Here is a 24559-nt window from a genome sequence, read left to right on the forward strand (position 1 = left end):
CGACGTTAATTCATTGGTAAACTTCTTGGGTCAAATCATCGCTATTAGCGACAAGTGTTGAGAAAGTGTCAACAGGAAGACATGTATATCCAGAACAAGTGAAGAAAGTAATGGAAGGAGGGAAGAAAAACGAGTGTAAATGTCCGTAGAGAAATAAGGGCGTTTAGACTCGTGTGCTTGTGAGTAAATGAAACTCCTTCCTCTAGACAGTCATTTAACTTCAGGGGAGATTTATGTCTTTATTGCACCAATACAGATAGCTCAGTCTCTAAAAACGATAGAGGGTTTCAATTAACTGCAAAACCCATGAGTATAAAGTAAGTCTTGAGGCGAGTATGCGTGACACTCCAATTTCGACCATAGACGACAGACGGTTCATATCGAAATATAATTTGAGGAATGTTGGAGTATCCCAATGCGTTCCCCTCACACTTCATGACAGGCCATTGAAATGATTTAGTGGTTGATATATTTTAATGAAGAGCTATCTGAGTGGAAGGTGATTTTAATTGTTAATAAGAAACAAAAGGAGAGATATATTTCAGGGGAGAAATTTGAGGTGTAAATGAGTCCATTGAACAAGCCTGTTCCTTTCCAAAAACAATTTGTCAGACTGTTCTCATGTGAAATAATCTCTTGACAATGACTTCTCAAGGAATGCAAGATGCATGAAGATTTTCTATTTTCATTATAAACTGTGAATATCTCAGTAAAACTGCAAGAGATAATGATGCTTGAAGATTTTCAACTTAATTTATGAATGTGACATAACGTTTCTATTTGAGTTAACCAAGAAATCTAAAAGCAATTTTAAAGTCTAAAGTCTGGATTTTCTGCTTGTTAGAGCTCCATCACATATACTGTTGCTGTTTGAAAACCTATACTTTAGCAGTCATTTCACACATAATTGGCTTCCAAGCACTGTGATGTGTTGTGAATAGAAAAGCAGACTGAAGGACACAGTCAAAACATTACTGCAAACGTTCCATAAAGAAAGAAAAAAACTATCATTTATTCTCATGTCATTTTTCAATGATCACAGTTATACCACACGTTTACCCGGCTACAAGTGTGCCAACTACATATTACTTGAAATAAGACCATTGACATTGACTTGAAACAAATACAGGAGTTGGTTTCAAAGTTCACATTTACAATATTTAAACTGAAAATGAGGCGTTTGAAACTAGTATGTATTCTACTGTACACTGAACCAGACTGAAATGTGTGCAGTTATACGTATGTAAAACCTGATTTCACAATTGGAAAATGTACTGCCAAGTTATGAGTCCTGCTCACTGGCAATCATCCAATCCATAACTAGTAAGTACAAGCATACGGAGTGTGTGTGTTCTGAAATGATCCTGCATTGTTAAAACATATAGTATTCTTTACTTGTTTTGAAATGAAGCCTGAGCTCAAGTTAGAAAAATTTTGAGCTGCAACAGAGAACTATAGACAGTTCATAACGCATTTCTTGCCACAACAAAGTTACATGAATCTAATTGGAAACTGTTAAGGCTTTGTTGAGAAACGTTAACATTGTACAATACCTAATGTGTGGAAAATATAGGATTATGTAAACATAAATATGCAAAATCTTATGAAAAGAGGGTTTACCAGTATTCCATTGGAAGAACTCCTGATGCTTTGCAGAGTAATTGTTGGCTGCAACATATCACAGCTTGTCTTCATAGCCTCTTGGAATAAAATAATCCTTTGCAATTATAATGGTTGCAAAGGAAATTGCAAATGGTCCTTTGTTTTGGAATGGTGATACATTCTTGGCTTTAAAGGTTTAGATGATCCATACTGTAAACGGTATAGGTCAGGTAGTCCAGTCCTTAGCTAATGTATCTATCTCAACATTGGTCCCCTTAGAATATGCAGGTAGAAGCTGTATGCATTCATTCCAAGTTCTCCTTATCAAATGCCACATAACTATCTTGTTTTGAAGGAATATGTGTCATTATATTTGGTAAATCAGTGGTTGTAGTTGAAGTTGTATGTGTGTGTGTGGAATCTGCAGAATGTCCTGAATGTATCTGTGACATTTGTAGAAAGTCCTGAACGATAAAGACAAATCTAAAGGCTGGTTTATCAAATCTAGACCTGCAAGAAGTAGGATTACAATACATTTCTGTACTGTACATTCAATTCAACACATTTCCCCTGGAGAGAGTCCAAGTATCCTGACTTGTGTGGGTTGGAATCACTGCATAACAGAACAGAAATATGAAAATAATTTAACATTTTCACAGGATGAACTAAGAAAGGATGAACTAAGAAAGATAATTGCACAGTAATCTCATACAAAAGTGCTTCTGGAACTGGAAGAGAGTGACAGAATGAAAAACAGATGAAAGAAATATCAAAAAAATTGAAAACATTGGTTAAAATTCTTTACAAAATGCAATTTTTCGGGTAACAAAGTTGTGAAAAATATTCCTATCGTCCTCATAAAAACGCCACATTGAACGAGGCAAGTATATTATACCACATGGGGTACTGTAGCTAGATCAGTATTTCTCAACCTCCGGTCCGGGGACCAGGATCAGTCCCTGGGATGTTGCTAACTGGTCCCTAAGATGGTTAATAACTGACACTCATTTTAGTAAGTTTTCATTTTAATCACTTTTAATGTAAGCTGCCCTCCATGAAGGTAAGAACCATAGCTTGCTGGCCCCTGGTATGAATAAGGTTGAGAAACACTGCTGTAGATTATGTGTTAGTTGTATATTATACAGTGGTGACCGACAGGAAGGCGTTATGTACTTTGGCCCTGGGATCATCAGGGGCCTTGGCCCCATGAGTCATCAGTTCCTGAATGGTCATCCAGTTGTCCAGGATCTTTTTGTTGCGCTTCTTCATCATCTTCCTGTGGCTCAGTTCAATGATGCTGACCTCCTTGCGTCCTTCGCTGCTGCTCTGAGGACTCTCCCTCAGGCTCTCCAGCCGGCTCTGCTGCATGAACTCCCGTCTCCTCCGCTGTTCTTTAGCCCTGACTAGATGCTGCTTCCTCTCCTCTTTACTCCAGTACCGCCCCATCTTCATCTCGGACATAGCGTCGTCGTCTGTGGTCATCCCTCCGCTGCGCTCCTCCTTGATCTTGAGGGCGCGTTCCCGCAGGATCTTGTCCCTGATGGGTCTCTTTGTGATATAGCGCGTGCCGTCTGAACGGATCTTGACCTTCCACTCCATCTTGGCCTCGTTGGCGGGGATCAGCTGGGGCTCCTTGACCACACTGAGCAGGCTGAGCTGGCTCTGAGCGTACTCCACGGCCGAGCGCTGCTGGATCAGCTGCATGTAGCTCTGGTAGTGGCGCGCGTGTGCCGGAATGTTGGCGTTGGGCTGCCTATGCTGGGAGCTACGGGATGGGGAGAGGTAAGGGATCTGGGAAGCCCTGGGAGGATGCTGAGGCTTCACTTTCCCGTTCCCACTCCTCTCATCATCTGCTGGGGCCGTCTGGTCCGACTCTGAGGGGTTGGGGCTGTGGTCGGGGCTACTGGCCTTGCCTGGGATGGGGGCTCGGTGGAGGGACCGGTGTGTGGGGCTGGGGCTAGGACTGGGGCTGGCTGTGGCATGGAGGCTTGCCAGGCTGCTGCGGAGGTTCCTCTGATTGGTGATGGTGATCATCCTCCTCTGGAGGGAATGCTCGGGGGAGCGGTCCATGGCCAGCGGCGTGCTACGCGAGCTCTCTGCCGTGTTGTAGGCGCTTGAGCTGTCCTTGTCCGACTTCTCTGGTTTCTCCGGACGCTCGTTGATGTCAGCCAGCTTGCACCTGCTGGGCGAGTCCCTGATGCCCTGGCGGAAGCTTTGGTCCTTGGGCACAGGGCGACCGGTTTGGGGAGACACCTGCTGCCCCTGGTCTCTCTGGGTCCCCCCCGGCCCCTTGCGGAGCTTGTGTGCCTGCATTATGTTCTGGCACTCAAGCTCAATGCTGCAGAGCTCCTCGTTGAGCATGCGGAGCTCACGCTGCACGCCGCCAGCTGGCTCTCCCAGACTACACTCGATGGTGCTGTGTCTGCTGTAGAACAGGTCGTACTCCCCGCTGTTACGGATCTGACACTTCAGCTCCAGGAGCTGCTGGAAGCGGTCACCCTCCTCTACCTCCAAGTCCTCTTCCTCCTCTTCTTCGTCCAGACGATGATGCCCAGTGTCCTGTCTATCCCTCAGGCACTGGGACAGTCGTCTCTGGATGTGGGTTAGAAGGGCATTGTGGTCAGACATCCCCATCTCGCTGTCCTTGTCCTGAGTTAGGGAGGAACAGGTGGCAGTGATGTCATCCTCTTCTGTTCCTCTGGGCTGAAAGAAAAAATGAATAACATGAGTTTTTCAGTAAAAAAGCTAAAGGACCGTCTACATCAGGGGTATTCAATTCTTACCCTATGAGGTCCGAAGCCTGCTGGTTTTCTGTTCTACCTGATAATTAATTGCACACACCTGGTGTGCCAGGACTAAATCAGTCCCTGATTAGAAGGGAACAATGAAATAAAGCAGTGAAACTGACTTCGAGGACCAGAGTTGAGTGCAGGAAAACACTCTGCGTCAACAGTGTGATCAAATTAACATACTACATATGTATTTGTACATTGTGTCATAAAGCAATGGTTAAAACAATAAATGAAGTGCATACGTGTCTTGTATAAAACTTTTTGGAAACTGGGAATTTTAGACAAAGGAAATTATATTCGTAACTATTTGGGAGTTTCTGAAGTCTGAAATAGTTTTGAACTAAGTCAGTGCTTTGGGTTCCCCACTGGGATTCCCTCCATTCTTGTGGAGTTCTGTACCACTACGCTGCTACGCTGGGAATTGTTGTTTTTTCCCCATGCTTTGCAGTCTTTTGAACTTCTCTATCTACCCATTTACAGTATGCTAATCTCCAAACAAAACCCAAGAATTTAAATTATGGTCACCAATGATTGGGGTTTAAAATGCTCTTCACCCTCTTCCATATTAATAAAGCTTTAAACAATATTATTAGACATTTCCATCAGATTTGAAAGAACCTCACTACACAGTTTGATATAATCTCATCCGCTCCACTTAGCGTTACTGGTTATTTCAAACTACAACAGCCTTTCTCTTATAACCAGTAATGACCGTCATACAGTCAGTCATTTCATAGACACGTAGAAGCGTTATGCCTCAAGTAGGCACTCTGTTTGAGATCATTGGTTTCCATGGTATACTCTTTGGTTTGTCCCTATGTTACATGGTGGTGTGACCTCACTTGTTCCTCAGGGAAAAGCTCTGTATACAAAAGGAGAGTATAAACCCTTTGGTCTGTCCCTGTGGGTCTCACCTGCTCCTGTTCCTCCTGTAGTGCTTCCAGCTCCATCTCTTCTCTCTGCTGCTCCTCCAACATCTCCAACTTCAACTGCTCCAGAAACTCACTGTGTTCATCATCCAACCACGCCTCCTCTAGCTAGAGAGAGAGGGAGAGACGGGGAGGGGATAGAGCGAGGTAGAGTGAAATAAAGACGGAGAGAAAAGGATTAAAACCAGAATATGAGAAGCCCTGGCTTACACCAACTGGCCATCCGAGATCCACAATAAGACACACGTCATGGAGTTTTTGCGTTGCAATAGCTGAAAGCATTATAAAACTGTTGATAGATCATTAACAACGTCCCCATCAAGTATCCCTGCCTGACCACACATATAGATATTTCAATTTTTATTTTTTTTATTTTATTTCACCTTTATTTAACCAGGTAAACCAGTTGAGAACAAGTTCTCATTTACAACTGCGACCTGGCCAAGATAAAGCAAAGCAGTGCGATAAAAACAACAACACAGAGTTACATATGGGGTAAAACAAAACAAAATCAAAAATACAACAGAAATACAATTAATATACAGTGTGCAAATTTAGCAAGTTATGGAGGTAAGGCAATAAAATAGGCTATAGTGCAAAATAATTACAATTTAGTATTAACACTGGAATGATGTGCAAGAGATGATGTGCAAATAGAGATACTGGGGTACAAATGAGCAAAATAAATAACAATATAGGGATGAGGTAGTTGGGCGGGCTAATTTCAGATGGGCTGTGTACAGGTGCAGTGATCGGTAAGGTGCTCTGACAACTGATGCTTAAAGTTAGTGAGGGAGATAAGTGTCTCCAGCTTCAGAGATTTTTGCAATTTGTTCCAGTCATTGGCAGCAGAGAACTGGAAGGAATTGCGGCCAAAGGAGGTGTTGGCTTTGGGGATGACCAGTGAGATATACCCGCTGGAGCGCAGACTACGAGTGGGTGTTGCTATGGTGACCAATGAGCTAAGATAAGGCGGGGATTTGCCTAGCAGTGATTTATAGATGGCCTGGAGCCAGTGGGTTTGGCGACGAATATGTAGTGAGGACCAGCCAACAAGAGCGTACAGGTCACAGTGGTGGGTATTATATGGGGCTTTGGAGACAAAACGGATGGCACTGTGATAGACAACATCCAATTTGCTGAGTAGAGTGTTGGAGGCTATTTTGTAAATGACATCGCCGAAGTCAAGGATCGGTAGGATAGTCAGTTTTACGAGGGCATGTTTGGCAGCATGAACAGAGGATCTTGACCTCTGACCTTGTTCCTCAATGTCATTCATCAGCTCTTTGTCTGCTTGTCTCAAACCAAATGGGATCCATATCACAGCCAAGACTTTAGATTTACGTTGAGAGGCTTATTTAATTACCAAAAGGGGAAGGTAGAGAGTCCATTTTGGCTCCTGGCTCATCTGCCGTACTCAGTGGCTCATACTCATAAGCGCGCACGCACGCATAGGGCTGTTACATTGACCGTATTATCGCCACACCGGCAGTCACGAGTCATGACCGCAGTCAAATTCCACGTGACCGCTGAGTCACGGTAACTAGGCTTCTCCAGAACTGCGCTCTGATGCCGCTGATGGCCATTAGTAGCCTATCATACTTGTTAATGGCCAGTCGCTAATGACCTGGTACTTAGCGCTCCATTGTCCCTCTAATCACTCTGATATCCCCAGATGGTGAAGGTGCGTCCTCAGTCCCCTCCTGTACTCCCTGTATACCTCACACAGTTCCAACTCCATCATCAAATTCACTGAAGACACGACAGTAGTAGGCCTGATTACCAACAATGACAAGACAGCCTACAGAGTGGAGGTAGGCAATTCAAGTTCCTCTGCGTACACATCTCCGAGGAGCAGAAATGAGCAAACCACATGGAAGAGGTAAGGGCAGCGACTCTTCAACATCAGGAGTCTGAAGAAATTCAGCCTGTCCCTGAGGGCCCTCAAAGTGCTCAACAGGAGCACCATCGAGAGTATACTGTCGGGCTGAATCACAGCCTGGTGCGGCAACTCCCCCGCCGGAGACCACAAGGCTCTACAGAGGGTGGTACTCTCAGCCGAATGCACCATTGGGTGCACACTGCCTGACCTCCAGGACACCTACTACACCAGGTGTCGCAGGAAGTCCAAGAAGATCATCAAGGACCTCAGCCACCCGAGCCACGGACTGTTCTCCCCGCTTCCATCACTCAGACGCGGGCAGTATAGGAGCATCATGGCAAAAACGTACAGACTGGCCAATAGTTTCTACCCCCAGACCATCAGTCTGCTGAATAGCCACCACTAGGCATCTACTTGCTCCGCCCTTGGTCTTACTATTAAGCACATTGCTTTGCTTTACAACCAGAGTAGCCTACCTGGCTGGCATGAAAATTAACCTCACGAAAAGCATCCTCCATTCGCTATGCAAGTTCATACATATGACATGTATTTTTTCCCCCTGCCAGCCTGGAAAGTAGGGTGGTTGGTCTGGGTGGATGGGTAAGCGTATAATACGAACGTCTAGCAACCCAAAGGTTGCATGTTCAAATCTCATCACGGACAACTTTGGCATTTTAGCTAATTAGCAACTTTTCAACTACTTACTACTTTTTAGCTACTTTGCAACTACTTAGCATGTTAGCTAACCCTTCCCCTAACCTTATCCCTTGAACGTAACTCCTAACCTTAACCGTAACCTTAACCCCTAACCCTAACCCCTACCTTAGTTAATGTTAGCCACCTAGCCAACGTTAGCCACAACAAATTGGAATTAATAACATATCATACAAACTGGATGATGGACATCACAAATTAATACAATAGTGCATTCGGAAAGTATTCAGACCCCTTGACTGTTTCCACATTTTGTTACGTTAAAGCCGTAATCTAAAATGTATTCATTTTTCCCTCGATCCTGATTGGTCTCGCAGTCCCTGCCGTTACATTTTGGTTTCATCAGACCAGAGACTCTTGTTTCTCATGATCTGAGAGTCCTTTAGGTGCCTTTTAGCAAACTCCAAGCGGGCTGTCATGTGCCTTTTACTGAGGAGTGGCTTCCGTCTGGCCACTACCATAAAGGACTGATTGGTGGAGTGTTGCAGAGATGGTTGTCCTTCTGGAAGGTTCACCCATCTCCACAGAGGAACTCTGGATCTCTGTCAGAGTGACCATCGTGTTCTTGGTCACCTCCCTGACCAAGGCCCTTCTCCCCCGATTGCTCAGTTTGGCCGGGCGGCCAGCTCATTTAAGAATGATGGAGACCACTGTGTTCTTGGGGACCTTCAATGTTGCATACATTTTTTGGTACCCTTCCCCAGATCTGTGCCTCAACACAATCCTCTCTCTGAGCTCGACGGACAATTCCTTTGACCTCATGGCTTGGTTTTCGCTCTGACATGCACTGTCAACTGTGGGACCTTATATAGACAGGTGTGTGCCTTTCCAAATCATGTGCAAGCAATTTAATTTACTACAGGTGGACTCCAATCAAGTTGTAGAAACATCTCAAGTGTCACGACTTCCTCCGAAGCTGCCTCCTCTCCTTGTTCGGGCAGGCTTCGGCGTTTGTCGTCACCGCCTTCTAGCCACTGCCGCTCCTCATCTCATCATTCCATTTGTTTTGTCTTGTTAATTACACACACCTGTTTCATATCCCCTCATCAGTACCTGTATAAGTGTTCTTTGTGTGTGATTGTTTATTGTGGAGGAGAGAGAAGCTCGGTGGAGCTCCGTTTATTTTGTTCGCCGGGAATATTCCCTGTGTCCCTGTTTTGCGCACTGGAGTGTTTTTATGCATTACTGCGTAACTCTGTGGTTCAATATAAATCCTGTTATTCTGTGAATCACCCTCCTGTGCCTGACTCCTTCAAAATCACCTCATCACAGAATCACACACCCAAACATGGAGTCAGCAGGAGAGGAGCACCTGCCTGGAGTCGTGGCACGGGTCTGGGAGCATTCAACTATGCTAACCAGCTTGGGAGAAGCGATGGATCAGTTTATCCAGGACGTCCAACTCCTGGAGTGTAGAGGACCCAATCTTTCGGGACCAGCTGAACGACCGGATCTAGCCACCCACACCCCAGCACCCAGAGGGATTTATACTTCTCGACCATCAGCCCGACTCCATCGGAGCGGGAGAAGGTGTCCACCCTTGTCTCCTGCCTCTCGGGGAAAGCCCTGGAGTGGACCAACGTGGTCTGGAGTGAAGGAGGAGCCGCGTTGGACAACTTCGGGGAGTTCGCTTGCCTCTTTCGTGCCGTCTTCGATCACCCGCCCGAAGTTAGAGAGGTGTGCGTGCAGCTTGTCCACCTGAGGCAGGGACGAGGACCGCGCAGGACTTCGCCCTGGAGTTTCGTACTCTAGCGGCTGGGTCCGGTGGAACGAGCAGGCCCTCATCGACCACTTCCGGTGCCATCTACAAGACGACGTCTGAAGGGAGCTAGCCTGCCGGGACACCACATTGTTGTTTGATCAACTGGTGGACATGGCCATCCGGTTGGACAACCTGCTGGCTTCTAGAGGATGTCCTGGAAGGGGCCTGTCCGTTCAACCCCCCAACCCGGATCACGAGATGATGGAGCTGGGTGGAGCGGCGATCCGGGAGAGCGGAGGATGACAGCTCAAGTGTCACTCTTGTGGCACGGGAGGACATTCTGCTGCACACTGTTGTCGTCGTTCTTTTGGGTCTGGAGGCATCAGGCAGGGCACTCTCGCGTCACCCCAGGTATCAAACACCCACACTCATTCAGAGCCCTCTGCTGCGCACTGTACCCTACACATCCACTTTCCTGATTACACGGTAGTTCCCCAGTGTAAGGCGCTGGTCGATTCAGGCGCAGCTGGGAACTTTATGGACAGGTCATTTGCACATAGCCTAGGCATTACATTGGTACCCTGTCCATTCCACTCCCCATCAGAGCACTTGACAGTCTACCATTAGGGTCCGGGTTCGTTAGGGAAGTTACAGCACCAGTCACTATGGTTACGCATGAGACTCATCGAGAGCAAGTCACTTTTTTTTATTATTGAGTCTCCTGATTTCCCTGTTGTGTTAGGTCTTCCCTGCTTAGCACTACACAACACCACCTTTTCATGGACGCAGAGGGTTCTCACAGGGTGGTCGCGAGAGTGTCAGGGTAGGTGTCTAGGTGTTTCCGTTGGTGCAACCACGGTGGAAAGTCCAGACACTATCTCCACCATGCGCATTCACCCCGAATACCTCGATTTGGCGCACACATTTTCCAAAACACAGGCGACCAAATTACCACCTCATCGGGCGGGAGATAAACCTCCGGGTAGACGCTGTGCCTCCCAGGAGTCATGTGTATCCCCTGTCGCAGGCTGAAACAGAGGCTATGGAGACATACGTCTCCGAGTCCCTGCGCCAGGGGTTTATACGTCCCGCCACTTCACCCGCCTCCTCAAGTTTCTTTTTTGTGAAGAAGAAAGACTGAGGTCTGCGCCCTTGCATTGATTACCGAGCACTGAACAAGGGGACAATACGTTATAGTTATCCTCTACCCCTCATTCAATCGAGTCAATGCATGGGGCGCGCTTCTTCACAAAATTAGATCTCCGGAGTGCGTACAACCTGGTGCGTGTCCAAGAGGGGGACGAGTGGAAGACAGCATGCAGCACAACCACGGGTCATTATGAATACCTGGTGATGCCCTATGGTTTGATGAATGCTCCATCCGTCTTCCAGTCCTTTGTGAACGTGGTGTTTCGGGACATGCTTGGTCGCGGTGTAGTGGTCTACATCGATGACATTCTGGTGTATTCCGCTATGCGCGCCGAGCATGTGTCCCCTGGTTCGCAAAGTGCTGGCCCGACTGTTGGAACATGACCTTTATGCCAAGGCAGAAAAGTGTTTGTTTTTCCAACAGTCCGTCTCCTTCCTCGGATACTGCATTACCACCTCAGGTGTGGAGATAGAGGGAGATCGCATTTTTGACGTGCGTAATTGGCAGACTCCAACCATGGCTTTGCCAACTGCTATCGGAGGTTTATCCGGGGCTTTGGCAAGGTCGCAGCTCCCATCACATCTCTGTTGAAGATGGCTCCCGGCCTCCTGCATTGTGGCGCCGGTAGTATGGGCGATGGACGCAGACATAGAGCAGGCATTACGCACAGAGCCATCTCCACCTCCACGTGCCTGCTCTTGTCCGTGACCGTCTCATCTATTGGGCACACACGTCCCCCTCCTCTGGTCACCCAGGTATCGGTCGTACAGTGCGCTGCCTGACCGGAAAGTACTGGTGGCCTACCTTGGCTAAGGGCTCACGACTTCCTCCCAAGCTGCCTCCTCTCCATGTTCGGGCAGGCTTCGGCATTCGTCGTCACCGGCCTTCTAGCTACTGCCGCTCCTCATCTCATCATTCCATTGGTTTTGTCTTGTTTATTACACAAACCTGGTTCATATCCCCTCATCAGTACCTGTATAAGTGTTCCCTCTGCCTTCTTGTCTTTGTGTGTGATTGTTTATTGTGGAGGAGAGAGAAGCTCGGTGGAGCTCCGTGTATTTTGTTCGCCGGGAATATTCCCTATGTGTCTTGTAATTTCCAGTGCGCACTGGAGTGTTTTTACGCATTACTGCGTAACTCCTATTATTCTGTGATTTACCCTCCTGCGCCTGACTCCTTCAAAATCACCTCATCACATCAAGGTTGATCAATGGAAACAGGATGCACCTGAGCTCAATTTCGTGTCTCATAGCAAAGGGTCTGAATACTTATGTAAATACGTTTTTTTTAAACCTGTTGTAGCTTTGTCATTATGGTGTATTGTGTGTAGATTGATGAGGAATAACATTTGTTTAATCCATTTTAGAATAAGGCTGTAATGTAACAAAATGTGGAAAAAGGGAAGGGGTCTGAATACTTTCTGAATGTTCTTAACTGACTTGCCTAGTTAAATAAAAAATAAATACAACTTTCCGAATGCACTGTACCTTAGGAAACGTAACATATCATACTAATTGGGGTGTCCTTGATTTACATTTACTATTTTACATCTAACCCTGAGTCCAAGTTGCCCCTGCACCTGTTCCGACAGGTGCATGATAATGGCCCATTCTAAATCAAAACTAATATATACACAGTACCAGTCAAAAGTTTGGACACACCTACTCATTCAAGGGTTTTTCTTATTTTAATTTTTTTTCTACATTGTAGAATAATAGTAAAGACATCAAAATGATCAAATAACAGATATGGAATAAAATAGTATCCCAAAAAGTGTTAAACAAATCAAAAATAAATTTTATATTTGAGATTCTTCAAAGTAGCCACCCTTTGCCTTGATGACAACTTTGCACACTTTTGGCATTCTCTCAACCAGCTTCACCTGGAATGTTTTTACAACAGTCTTGAAGGAGTTCCCACATATGCTGAGCACTTGTTGGCTACTTTTCCTTCACTCTGCGGTCCAACTCATCCCAAGACATCTCAATTGGGTTGAGGTCGGATGATTGTGGAGGCCAGGTCATCTGATGCAGCACTCCATCACTCTCCTTCTTGGTAAAATAGCCCTTACACAGCCTGGAGGTGTGTTGGGTCATTGTCCTGTTGAAAAACAAATGATAGTCCCACTAAGCACAAACCAGATGGGATGGCGTATCACTGCAGAATTCTAAATAAATCACAGACAGTGTCACCAGTAAAGCATCCCCACACCATAACACCTCCTCCTTCATGCTTCACGATGGGAACCACACATGCGGAGATCATCCGTTCACCTACTCTGTGTCTCACAAAGACACAGCGGTTGGAACCAAACATTTCAAATTTGGACAGAGCAAAGGACAGATTTCCACCGGTCTAATGTCCATGGCTCGTGTTTCTTTGCAGAAGCAAGTCTCTTCTTATTATTGGTGTCCTTTAGTAGTGGTTTCTTTGCAGCAATTCGAAAATGAATGCCTGATTCACGCAGTCTCCTCTGAACAGTTGATGTTGAGATGTGTCTGTTATTTGAACTCTGTGAAGCATTTATTTGGGCTTCAACTTCTGAGGCTGGTAACTCTAATGAACTTATCCTCTGCAGCAGAGGTAACTCTGGGTCTTCCTTTCCTGTGGCGGTCATCATGAGAGCCAGTTTCATCATAGCGCTTGATGGTTTTTGCGACTGCATTTGAAGAAACTTTCAACGTCTTTGAAATTTTCCGGATTGACTGACCTTCCTGTCTTAAAGTAATGATGGACTGTCATTTTTCTTTGCTTATTTGAGCTGTTCTTGCCATAATATGGACTTGGTCTTTTACCAAATAGGGCTATCTTCTGTATACCACCCCTACCTTGTCACAACACAACTGATTGGCTCAAACACATTAAGAAGGAAAGAAATTACACAAATTACACAAATTAACTTTTAACAAGGCACACCTGTTAATTTAAATTAATTCCAGGTGACTACCTCATGAAGCTGGTTGAGAGAATGCCAAGCGTGTGCAATTCTGTCATCAAGGCAAAGGGTGGCTATTTGAAGAATCTCAAATATAAAATATATTTTAATTTGTTTAACACGTTTTTGGTTACTACATGATTCCATATGTGTTATTTCATAGTTTTGATGTCTTCACTATTATTCTACAATGTAAAAAATGGTCAAAATGAAGAAAAACCCTTGGGTTTTTACTTCACCTTCTATAATGGTATTTCAATGTTCGGTTTGTTAAATGTGATACGCAACTTAGGCGGGTGTAATGTCCGTTTTTATAGTTTACTCTGTTTGCTACTTGAGTCGTCTTTCTCCCTCCTCCTGCTGCATATCGCTTTACCAATCCCTGCCCCGTCACTCAAGGAGAGAGCAGTTGCTCTACCACGGCGTCACGAACGCTTTCTTGTCATTCACTCTGCAGTCTGCATTGTCATATAGGTGCAACAAGTTTTTGAAAACGATGCTGCCTTCCACAAGCGTTCTACAATTACACTATTAGTGTGTGTATCTTACTGTCTGCAAACTGTCTGCTAGTTTGTCTTTTCTTAGCAAGTTGTGACAAAAATATATATTTTTGCTGCTAATGCTAATCGCTAGCTTGCTAAATGGACTAAGAGTCAGACCAAACGTAGATAGCTAATACAGCAGCGGTTTCCATACTAGGGCTCGTGACCCCATGTGGGTTCGCCTGATATGAAAATGGGGTTGCGGGACATTTTACGAAATCCTGGAGAAAATATATATATACAAAAAATATATATATTATAATACCGTCTTTGTATCTCAAAATCATTTTAATGTGGTTAACTTTAAAATCTAAAAGATAAAATTCAACCAGAGAGCGCCTTTAGACCATGAGAAAAATACGCACTTTACCGTTGCACTTGAATCATTCCCATGGTGAATGGCTAGGCCCGCTACACTATGAAACCACACACTATTGCAGAGACTTTGATATTACCAGCCACAATTGATTTGGTGAAAACAATGTGTGGGCAGGCAGAGGCACAGAAACTCACATCAATACCTTTGTCAGTTAAACAAATAATTTATGCTATTGCTAGCAATCAAGAGGAAACTCTGACTGAACAACTCAACAACTCCCCAGTTTATGGTGTCCAAATGGACGTTAGCTGTGAGGGCCGTGATGCCCATTGACTTTTGTTTGCTATACATGTCGGGGGATGCTATTCACGATTCCCGAGCATGAAAGGGCACAGGGGATGTTCAGTGTGCTGCGTGGCTATATTGATGAAAATCAGATTCCATGGGATCGAATGGTGGACTTTCGCACCGATGGGGCTCCATCTAAAGCGGGAAGGCGGGCAGGCCTCGGCACTCTAGTTATGATTGTGTCTCCCTCTGCCATATGGACACATTGTATGATACACCGAGACCAACTGGCTGCAAAAGAGCTGAGCACAGAACTCGGAAATATATACTGCAGCAGGTAACTTCGAATGTAAACTACATCAAACCACATCCAATGCGCACACGGCTGTTCGCAAAACTATGTGGAGATATGGGATCAGAGCATGACAATGTTCTATTTCATACTGAGGCTTGGTGGTTATTGAGGGGGAGTGATGGTAAAGATTTTTCGCATTGAGAGAGGAACTGTTGTCATTCACAATGGATGTAAAAAAAACTGACCTGGTTGACTTTCTGTGTAATGAAAAGAAAATGTGTCTCCTTGCCTATGTAACAGACATATTTGGGAAACTGAACGAACTGAACGCAAGCATGCATGGGGAAATACAAAACATTCTACAGATGAGTGACCAAATCAGTGGATTAAGAGAAAATAATTGTTATTGGAGAGAGAGTCTTTCAAAAGCACATTAATCCGCTTTCCAACCGGTGTAGCATACCTGGCATATTAAAAACGTAACCGCAGGAAGCACTTCCTCAATTCGCTATTTGAGTGCAGGCTACGGATGTTTTTTTTAGTGGGCCATTCTAAATAAAACAAAAATCCACACATACAGTATATTAGTAGGCTATATGTAAAACCCTGATTAATTTGAGAATAGTCTGTTGGGTGAGAATATTATCAAGTGCTTGTCAAATTGTGAATGAGAGACTGATGAAGTGTGTGCAGCCTGCACAAGAAACAGAGCAGAGCTCATGCCTTTCATGCAACTTTTTTCAAATCTTAATTTGAGTCACATCATGCTGCCATAGAATGTATTAGATATCAAAACATATAGCCCAACGTTTGTATTACAACAAAAGTTGCATAAATAACTCTAAATTAAGCATATTGGAGGACCTGTTTCAAATGATCACTTTGGTATCTGCTCAACACAGAATAGCTGCATGTACGCACTCCCTCGGAAATCATTTGGGAAAAAATATCCTTTCTATTTTATTCAGCTATGTTCAATTGTATTCTTCATACTATAAAATAATTTAAAATAATGCCACCGGAATTATAAGAAAATCTTGTATGCTAAATGAACTAGTGTAGCCCACAGCCATATGGCATGGCCAGATCAGGACCTAACATAAGGACAACTCAGAGTATGCTATTCTGTTCTTCTGAAATAGACTACGTTCTCTTCATATCATGTTTCTTTAGACCTGCCTAAAATAAAGAATGGATGTTATGTGATAGTGTAGGCTATATTAAAAGGGATTTATTAGACCTTTTAAAATGTAGATGTTCCAAAGTTCCTCATCAGTGGCTTGTAGGCTATGCGTAGAAGCCCGGAGATGCTAAATATGTTTATGTTAATTAACGGTCAATTACCGTGAGACCTGCAGTTATTTGCATGACAGTTACCAACTGACAAAACTTTATGACCACCACAGCCCTATGCACACACACACACACACACACACACCATTCGCCATGGCCTTGGGCCTGAACTCACTGCATATTAGCATGCCATTAGTTTTTATGGCGTACCGTTGGAAGTCAATTACAGCGGCCGGTGCTATATAAAAATAAAACATGATGTGAGGTGGTGTTTATAAAGGGGCATGTAGCAGCCCTGCAATGTTTCATCTAAGAAACACAAGTGGTATATTTACAGCCTTAGGGCTGTGTTTTGGGTGTCATGTACAGTGAGGGAAAAAAAGTATTTGATCCCCTGCTGATTTTGTATGTTTGCCCACTGACAAAGAAATGATCAGTCTATAATTTCAATGGTAGGTTTATTTGAACAGTGAGAGACAGAATAACAACAACAAAATCCAGAAAAACGCATTTCAAAAATGTTATAAATTGATTTGCATTTTAATGAGGGAAATAAGTATTTGACCCCCTCTCAATTAGAAAGATTTCTGGCTCCCAGGTGTCTTTTTAAAGGGAGTGCTCCTAATCTCAGCTTGTTACCTGTATAAAAGACACCTGTCCACAGAAGCAATCAATCAATCAGATTCCAAACTCTCCACCATGGCCAAGACCAAAGAGCTCTCCAAGGATGTCAGGGACAAGATTGTAGACCTACACAAGGCTGGAATGGGCTACGAGACCATCGCCAAGCAGCTTGGTGAGAAGGTGACAACAGTTGGTGCGATTATTCGCAAATGGAAGAAACACAAAATAACTGTCAATCTCCCTCGGCCTGGGGCTCCATGCAAGATCTCACCTTGTGGAGTTGCAATGATCATGAGAACGGTGAGGAATCAGCCCAGAACTACACGGGAGGATCTTGTCAATGATCTCAAGGCAGCTGGGACCATAGTCACCAAGAAAACAATTGGTAACACACTACGCCGTGAAGGACTGAAATCCTGCAGCGCCCGCAAGGTCCCCCTGCTCAAGAAAGCCCATATACAGGCCCGTCTGAAGTTTGCCAATGAACATCTGAATGATTCATGATGCTTTGGGTGTGTTTTTCTGCTATGGGGACAGGACAACTTCACCACACCAAAGGGACGATGGACGGGGCCATGTACCGTCAAATCTTGGGTGAGAACCTCCTTCCCTCAGCCAGGGCATTGAAAATGGGTCGTGGATGGGTATTCCAGCATGACAATGACCCAAAACACACGGCCAAGGCAACAAAGGAGTGGCTCAAGGAGAAGCACATTAAGGTCCTGGAGTGGCCTAGCCAGTCTCCAGACCTTAATCCCATAGAAAATCTGTGGAGGGAGCTGAAGGTTCGAGTTGCCAAACGTCAGGCTCGAAACCTTAATGACTTGGAGAAGATCTGCAAAGAGGAGTGGGACAAAATCCCTCCTGAGATGTGTGCAAACCTGGTGGCCAACTACAAGAAATGTCTGACCTCTGTGATTGCCAACAAGGGTTTTGCCACCAAGTACTAATGTTTTGCAGAGGGGTCAAATACTTATTTCCCTCATTAAAATGCAAATCAATTAATACATTTTTTTGACATGCGTTTTTCTGGATTTTTTTGTTGTTATTCTGTCTCTCACTATTCAAATAAACCTACCATTAAAATTATAGACTGATCATGTCTTTGTCAGTGGGCAAACGTACAAAATCAGCAGGGGATCAAATTATTTTGTCCCTCACTGTATGTTAACTCAGGATGTCATGAATAAAGATACCTCTAATGACTGGTGCATTGATCCTATGGCCTACAGTATGGACCTGTGCTTACCGTAAGGGTGGGTTAAAGGAATAGTTTACTCTCGAGATAAGTAAACAATTAGGATTGGGGTAGAAAAAAACTGAAAACAATCCCTTCAACTCCATCAGTGGTGGTAAGCTCACCTGTATCTCAGGTCTGGCGACCAGCACGATGTTCCTACAGTAGTGTGCGTGTGTGAGTGTGTGTGTGTGTGTGTGTGTGTGTTTGTGTGTGTGTGTGAGAGCTCACCTGTATCTCGGGCCTGGCGACCAGCAGTACGATCTTCCTTGTGTCTACACTGGAGAGCACAGCTACAGCCTCCTCTCTGTCCTGCACATCCTGACCATTGATCTGTGGAAACAACACACACTGTTATTCATACACACACACACACTGGAGAGACACTGCCCTACAGAGAGAGAGAGAGAGCAGTTGCAACCTGAAGTGGAGGCAGGAGTCCCACTATACAGTATATCACACACTGTCCTGTTATAACTCACACACGCACATACACACGCTAGAACACACACACACACACACAAAGGGAAGGGCCACTTTCCCTCTTTTTTTAAATTTAACTCAGTCGAACACTGTAGAAAGAGCCCGGTTGGCAGACAGCTAAAGGTACTGCACCACAAGACAGTCCCTCCTCCTTCCTGTGGATCTGCAGCCTATGTGTCCACTCTGTATTTCATTGCAGGCCAGGCAGGCAGGACCCTGGCTGGATTGATCATGAATGGGACAGTGGTCTATGGACCGATCATCTGCACTAGAAATGCTCTGCTCCTGAAAGCATCCAGCATCTGGAAGCAACACACATTCATACATACAGATGCCCCACACAATTAACTGAGCCGTGACAGGGGGCGTTCGTCTTTCTCTGCCCAGAGTAATGTCCCTGTCAGCGGGGGATAATAGTAGAGGGGTGCCGGGCGTGGAGGCCTGGATCACAACCCCTAACCCAAACCCCTCTCCCCTCACTTTGCCTCGTAGCTCAAATCAGTCACACAACACATTATGACCTGCACCGCATGAAAGACACGTGCACACACGGACAACGCGCCACGCGGCAGACAATTAGGAAATCAGCCAGCGCCGGCCATACATTATCTCTCACCAAACCGTGAAGAAAAAAAAAACTGTGCTTACCTTACGCCTTCTTCCTCAATCCTCTTCCTCTCATTACTGCACTGTGTACTCACCTCTCTCTCTCTCTCTCTCTCTCTCTCTCTCTCTCTCTCTCTCTCTCTCTCTCTCTCTCTCTCTCTCTCTCTCTCTCTCTCTCTCTCTCTCTCTCTCTATTCAATTCAATTTCAATTTAAGGGGCCTTATTGGCATGGGAAACATATGTTTACATTGCCAAAGCAAATGAAATAGATAATAAACAAAAGTGAAATAAACAATAACAATTAACAGTAAACATTACACTCACAAAAGTTCCAAGAGAATAAAGACATTTCAAATGTCACATTATCTCTATATACAGTGTTGTAACGATGTGCAAATAGTTAAAGTACTATCCCCTCCACTCTCCTGAACTCATTAACCCTTATTCTGAGAGTTCACTCTGACTGATACAGACCACTCTCTAACAAACATTACCGCCTACTTCTGCCATTCTCCTCAAAAGCATGTCTCCACTCCCTCCAGCACTCTCGCTCACATTACTGTAACAACCTTGTGCCTCTGCCTCCCAAAATCATTACTGCTCTCAGTCTCTACAGCACACTTACACTTTATACCAGTGATCACCAACCTTTTCCGAGCCGAGATCCCATTCTGAGATCTACCGCTCAGATGTTTGTTTTTAAACATGACTTAAAAAACCTAAGCCTATACAACCTTAACCTCCCAAAACATTACTAGCCCTCTCTCTCCACGAAGCCCTCAATCTGCCTCTCCCTCCAAATATATGACCTTACTCTATCCCTACCTCCCAAAACACCAACCTCTCTAGGATCCTGCACTCTATTACACCTTAAAACATCCCCCTTTTCCGCCCTTCACCCTACAAGAGAACAAAGCTCACAACCGCCCTCCCTCTCCAATAACATCATAATGGTCCATACAGCTCCACTGACTCTGCTGTTTGTTCCTCTAACCCCACCAGAAGACTCTCTTTGGAGGGGGTACTAATAGCCTCCAGGGTCCACCGACCCTCCCTGGCCCAGGGATGGAGCTGAGGGGTAATAACATGGAGAGACTCTCAGTCTAACCCAGGGGTTTGTGTGTGCGTGTGTGTGTGTGTGTGTGTGTGTGGAAAGGGAAGAGATCTGGTGTGTGTGCATTCTTGTGGCTGTGTGTGTGTGTTACCCAGAGGTGGGGGGTATATCTGCTCTTACGGCTGTTAAAAAGCCCGGTCGGATGCTGAGTCGGTAACTAAAACAGCCAGAGGGACATTTCCTCCCCACTAACCACCACAGAGGGGGTGAGTTTCTCTTTTAATATGCCGCTGTTAAAAATGAATGGGTTCTCGTGCTGGGAGACAATGGCAGAGGGAGGTGAAATAAAAAAGGGTTTATGTCACCTCTGATGAGAAACGAGTGGAGACGAGAGAGAGAGAGAGAAAAGATGGGCTGAGGGTAAAGATAGAAAGAAATGGTTTCCTACCTGTAAAATGTGGTCTCCTTCTCTGATGCGTCCGTCCCGTGCAGCGATGCTGTTTGGCCCAACCTGATGGGGAGAGATTGTTTGAATCAAGCTCACAGAACGGGACCGGCGAGTGCTGAAGCGCGTAGCACGTAAAAATCATCTGTCCTCTAGTTACAAACTGCCTCTGGAAGCAACGTCAGCACAATAACTGTTTGTCGGGAGCTTCATGAAATGGGTTTCCATGGCAGAGCAGCTGCACACAAGCCTAAGATCACCATGCGCAATGCCAAGCTGTGTAAAGCTCGCCGCCATTGGACTCTGGAGCAGTGGAAACGTGTTCTCTGGAGTGATGCATCACGTTTCACCATCTGGCAGTCAGACGGACAAATCAGGGTTTGGCGGATGCCAGGAGAATGGAACCGGTCCGAATGCGTAGTGCCAATTATAAAGTTTGGTGCAGGAGGAATAATGGTCTGGGGCTGTTTTTCATGGTTCGGGCTAGGCCCCTTAGTTCCAGTGAAGGGAAATCTTAATGCTATTGCATACAATGACATTCTAGATGATTCTGTGCTTCCAACTTTGTGGCAACAGCTTGGGGAAGGCCCTTTCCTGTTTCATCATGACAATGCCCCCGTGCCCAAAGCGAGGTCCATACAGAAATCGTTTGTCGAGATTGGTGTGGAAGAACTTGACTGGCCTGCACAGAGCCTTGACCTCAACCCCATCGAACACCTTTGAGATGAATTGGAACGCCGACTGCGAGCCAGGCCTAATTGCCCAACATCAGTGCCCGACCTCACTAATGCTCTTGTGGCTGAATGGAAGCAAGTCCCCGCAGCAATGTTCCAACATCTAGTGGAAAGCCTTCCTAGAAGAGTGGAGGCTGTTATAGCAGCAAAGGGGGGACCAACTCCATATTAATGCCCATGATTTTGGAATGAGATGTTCGACGAGCAGGTGTCCACAAACCTTTGGTCATGTAGTGTACCTATACAACTTTACTGAGACCACTGACCTGTAAAAGCATCGTCTAAAATTCTTATGACATCCAATAATCATTTAGTCCCCAATATAATTATATAACACCTCTGTAGGTTTGTAGTAACAACTGTTATACAACACTTCCAGACAAAGGACCTCTTTCAACACCATCTGGTGATTGGTTGAAGCCCCTGCTGCTAGAGGAAGGCCTTAGCTGTCAGAATGTGTTATAGCCTCTGTCCAGTCCAGGTATCAAGGCCACTTTACCCTACTGCTGAAGCAGCTAAATGAACAGAGCTACAAACCTGTCAGGACATGTGTACGTCTGGGGAAAGTACATAAAGTAACACAATCAGGGAATACTGTGTGTGTGTGTGTGTGTACTCTGCTTCTTTATTTGTTGATTTCCCTGTTGGGCTAACCTGTACCCTCCATCCCTCCTGTTGTGATTGGTAGATGTAACATACCAGATACAGAGAGATATAGTATCCATACACGGCCCATCCATGTCTCTTCCTTCCCATGATTCTCCCTGGCTAATGATACTGAGCGAAGAGGGCAGGCCACTCTTTCAACGGCCAATCAATTACTGCCGTCTGGGGCCATTCGTTTTACTCTGTCCAATCAGGCGGGATCTCCTGAGATGGCTGGGCCAGCCTGAATGTTTCATCTTCATGATGGTCCGGTGTGTGTGTGTGTGTGTGTGTATGTCACAAAGGACAGTTCCTTAAAAAGGGCTGCTCTGAGGTTACTGGGGCTGGGGAGGGACTCTGCTCTCAGCTCCGGCCTGTCCTCGATTTCTTGTGTCACGTCTTCTCTCCTTGCGTCCCTCTTGAAAAAATGTTAAGGAGAAGAGTAGAAAGAACCGGAGGAACCAAGGAAAGGGCTTTTGCGATTCACCCAATGTCACAACATGTGGAGTGATACCCAGAACCTGAACTCTCATGGAAGTTTGGCTTGTATTTTACCTGAGTGGGTTGTAATAGATGCAATGTTTCTATAATGAAACTGATCTATAGGCAAATCTATAGAGATAGTGTATTATACAGAACTGTAGGTTTATAGTGTTCAGAGTGTGTTTAACTAACACATGTTGATCTAATAAGAAAAGCAATTCCAGTTGTCATTGTGTTTTATAATGACGCTGATAACCAATATTGGTCCCACAATGAACACACTACAACTGGTCCCACTTTAAATGACGTTCAGCTTATAAAGGCTTCATAAAGCCTTCATAAGCACTACATAAATGTGTTACAAAGTATCTATAACCGTATGTCATGCTTTATAAAGGGTTCATAAATGTGTCAACTGTGTGACAATAACCAATGTCAAATATGACATAACCCACTGTCGAATATGATATGCTTTATAAAGGGTGACATGTTGTGCTGAAGGATGGCATACGCTCTAAAGTGAAGTCAAGGCCAACTTTGAATGGTTGATATCCCAGGCTTATATGTGCTGTGTGTGCAATAGCCTGGGGACAACGTTCCACCAAGAAACACTTACCTTGATGGAAGCCCCCAACCTAAAGAAATTGAAAGTGTCTTTCTTCTGTAACCAAGTTACATGTTCCTCAGTACACAAACACACACAAAACAAAAAACTAGCCATTCCGTGCGGTGCTGGGCCCAGTCAGGTCTTTGACACATTCACAGACTCCCCGCTGAAAGATCAGCCACAAAATGTTGGCACCATTGTGACAGGTTGTAATCAAGCCCTGGTCTCCAGCATGGGAACAGAAGAGGAATACCTGGTGCGGTAGTCTCAGGTTAGACTACTCTAAATCATCTTGGTTCTGACAAACACACACACACACACACACAAACACAAGCTTTGCAGGTCCATCAAACCATTTAAATACCTCTAACACCCTACAGTAACATGTGGATCATGAGAGAACCTTCATAAATCAGCAGAACATTAATAACCTATTTGTTGACACTTTATATAGTGTCCTGTAATACTTAGTTTGAAGTGAGACACCGTATGTCATTCATTACACATCCATAAAGACTCTGTATCGCATGACAGCTGTACTTAATTTAAAGTCAGACTCCTTTGGTCATTTATAACAAATACATGAATGCCTTATATCATATGACACTGTACTTACTATGAAGTCAGACACCTTTGGTCATTCATATCACCTACTGTACATAAAGGCTTAGTGATGTAAACATAACTGTATTAACACTTAGGGAATTATCACTAACAGCTAAAACAAATAAACATTAAAGACATGTTTAAACCATACATTTCCTTTTTTGCGAACTCATCACGTGATCAGCGGCTTGTCAGCAAGACAAAAAAGTACTTCCAGGTCACGGAATTTTGGAAATAAAAATTATGTGACCTAGGAAAAACGTCCCCCACGTAATAGTAGGAAAATGTCAATAACCATTCATGATATATGAAAAATAATTGTCTAAACATGAACAATTATTCATATTTGTTCATATTTAAGTGCCATTTGCATTACATTTTGGTTTTATAACATGTTCCAAGGTCAAATAAGTGCTCCCAATGTGAATCATCAGTAGGGTCTGTAGAATGTATATATGGTGTCATTTCATGGGGCTCATGGGAGTGTTGCTGGCCTTTTACTCCACTCATTCCATTGGCAGCCGAATCACATCACATGTGTGCTTACTGCACTACAGAAAACCTGCTAACCAAACAAAAGTGCAGGGCATG

The 24559-nt window shown here is 44.7% G+C and overlaps 1 protein-coding gene across 2 annotated transcripts in view; it reads right to left on the minus strand.

Annotated features, from left to right (window-relative positions):
• Positions 1–993: 993 nt before the first annotated feature.
• The window catches only part of LOC121577052 (PDZ domain-containing RING finger protein 4-like), a 117824-nt gene continuing 94258 nt past the window's right edge, over positions 994–24559 (minus strand). The window contains exons 5-8 of one of the 2 annotated variants that reach the window (XM_041890766.1): positions 20897–20959; positions 18536–18637; positions 5309–5431; positions 994–4305 (exon numbers count right to left, since the gene is read on the minus strand). In XM_041890766.1, coding sequence (XP_041746700.1) covers positions 2740–4305; positions 5309–5431; positions 18536–18637; positions 20897–20959 — 1854 coding nt within the window. In that variant the 3' untranslated portion in view covers positions 994–2739. The remainder of the gene's footprint in view (positions 4306–5308; positions 5432–18535; positions 18638–20896; positions 20960–24559) is intronic. The other variant, XM_041890767.1, reaches the window with a different exon arrangement.

Source organism: Coregonus clupeaformis, chromosome 11 (genome assembly GCF_020615455.1).
Source record: "Coregonus clupeaformis isolate EN_2021a chromosome 11, ASM2061545v1, whole genome shotgun sequence".
NCBI classification, from domain to species: Eukaryota; Metazoa; Chordata; class Actinopteri; order Salmoniformes; family Salmonidae; genus Coregonus; species Coregonus clupeaformis.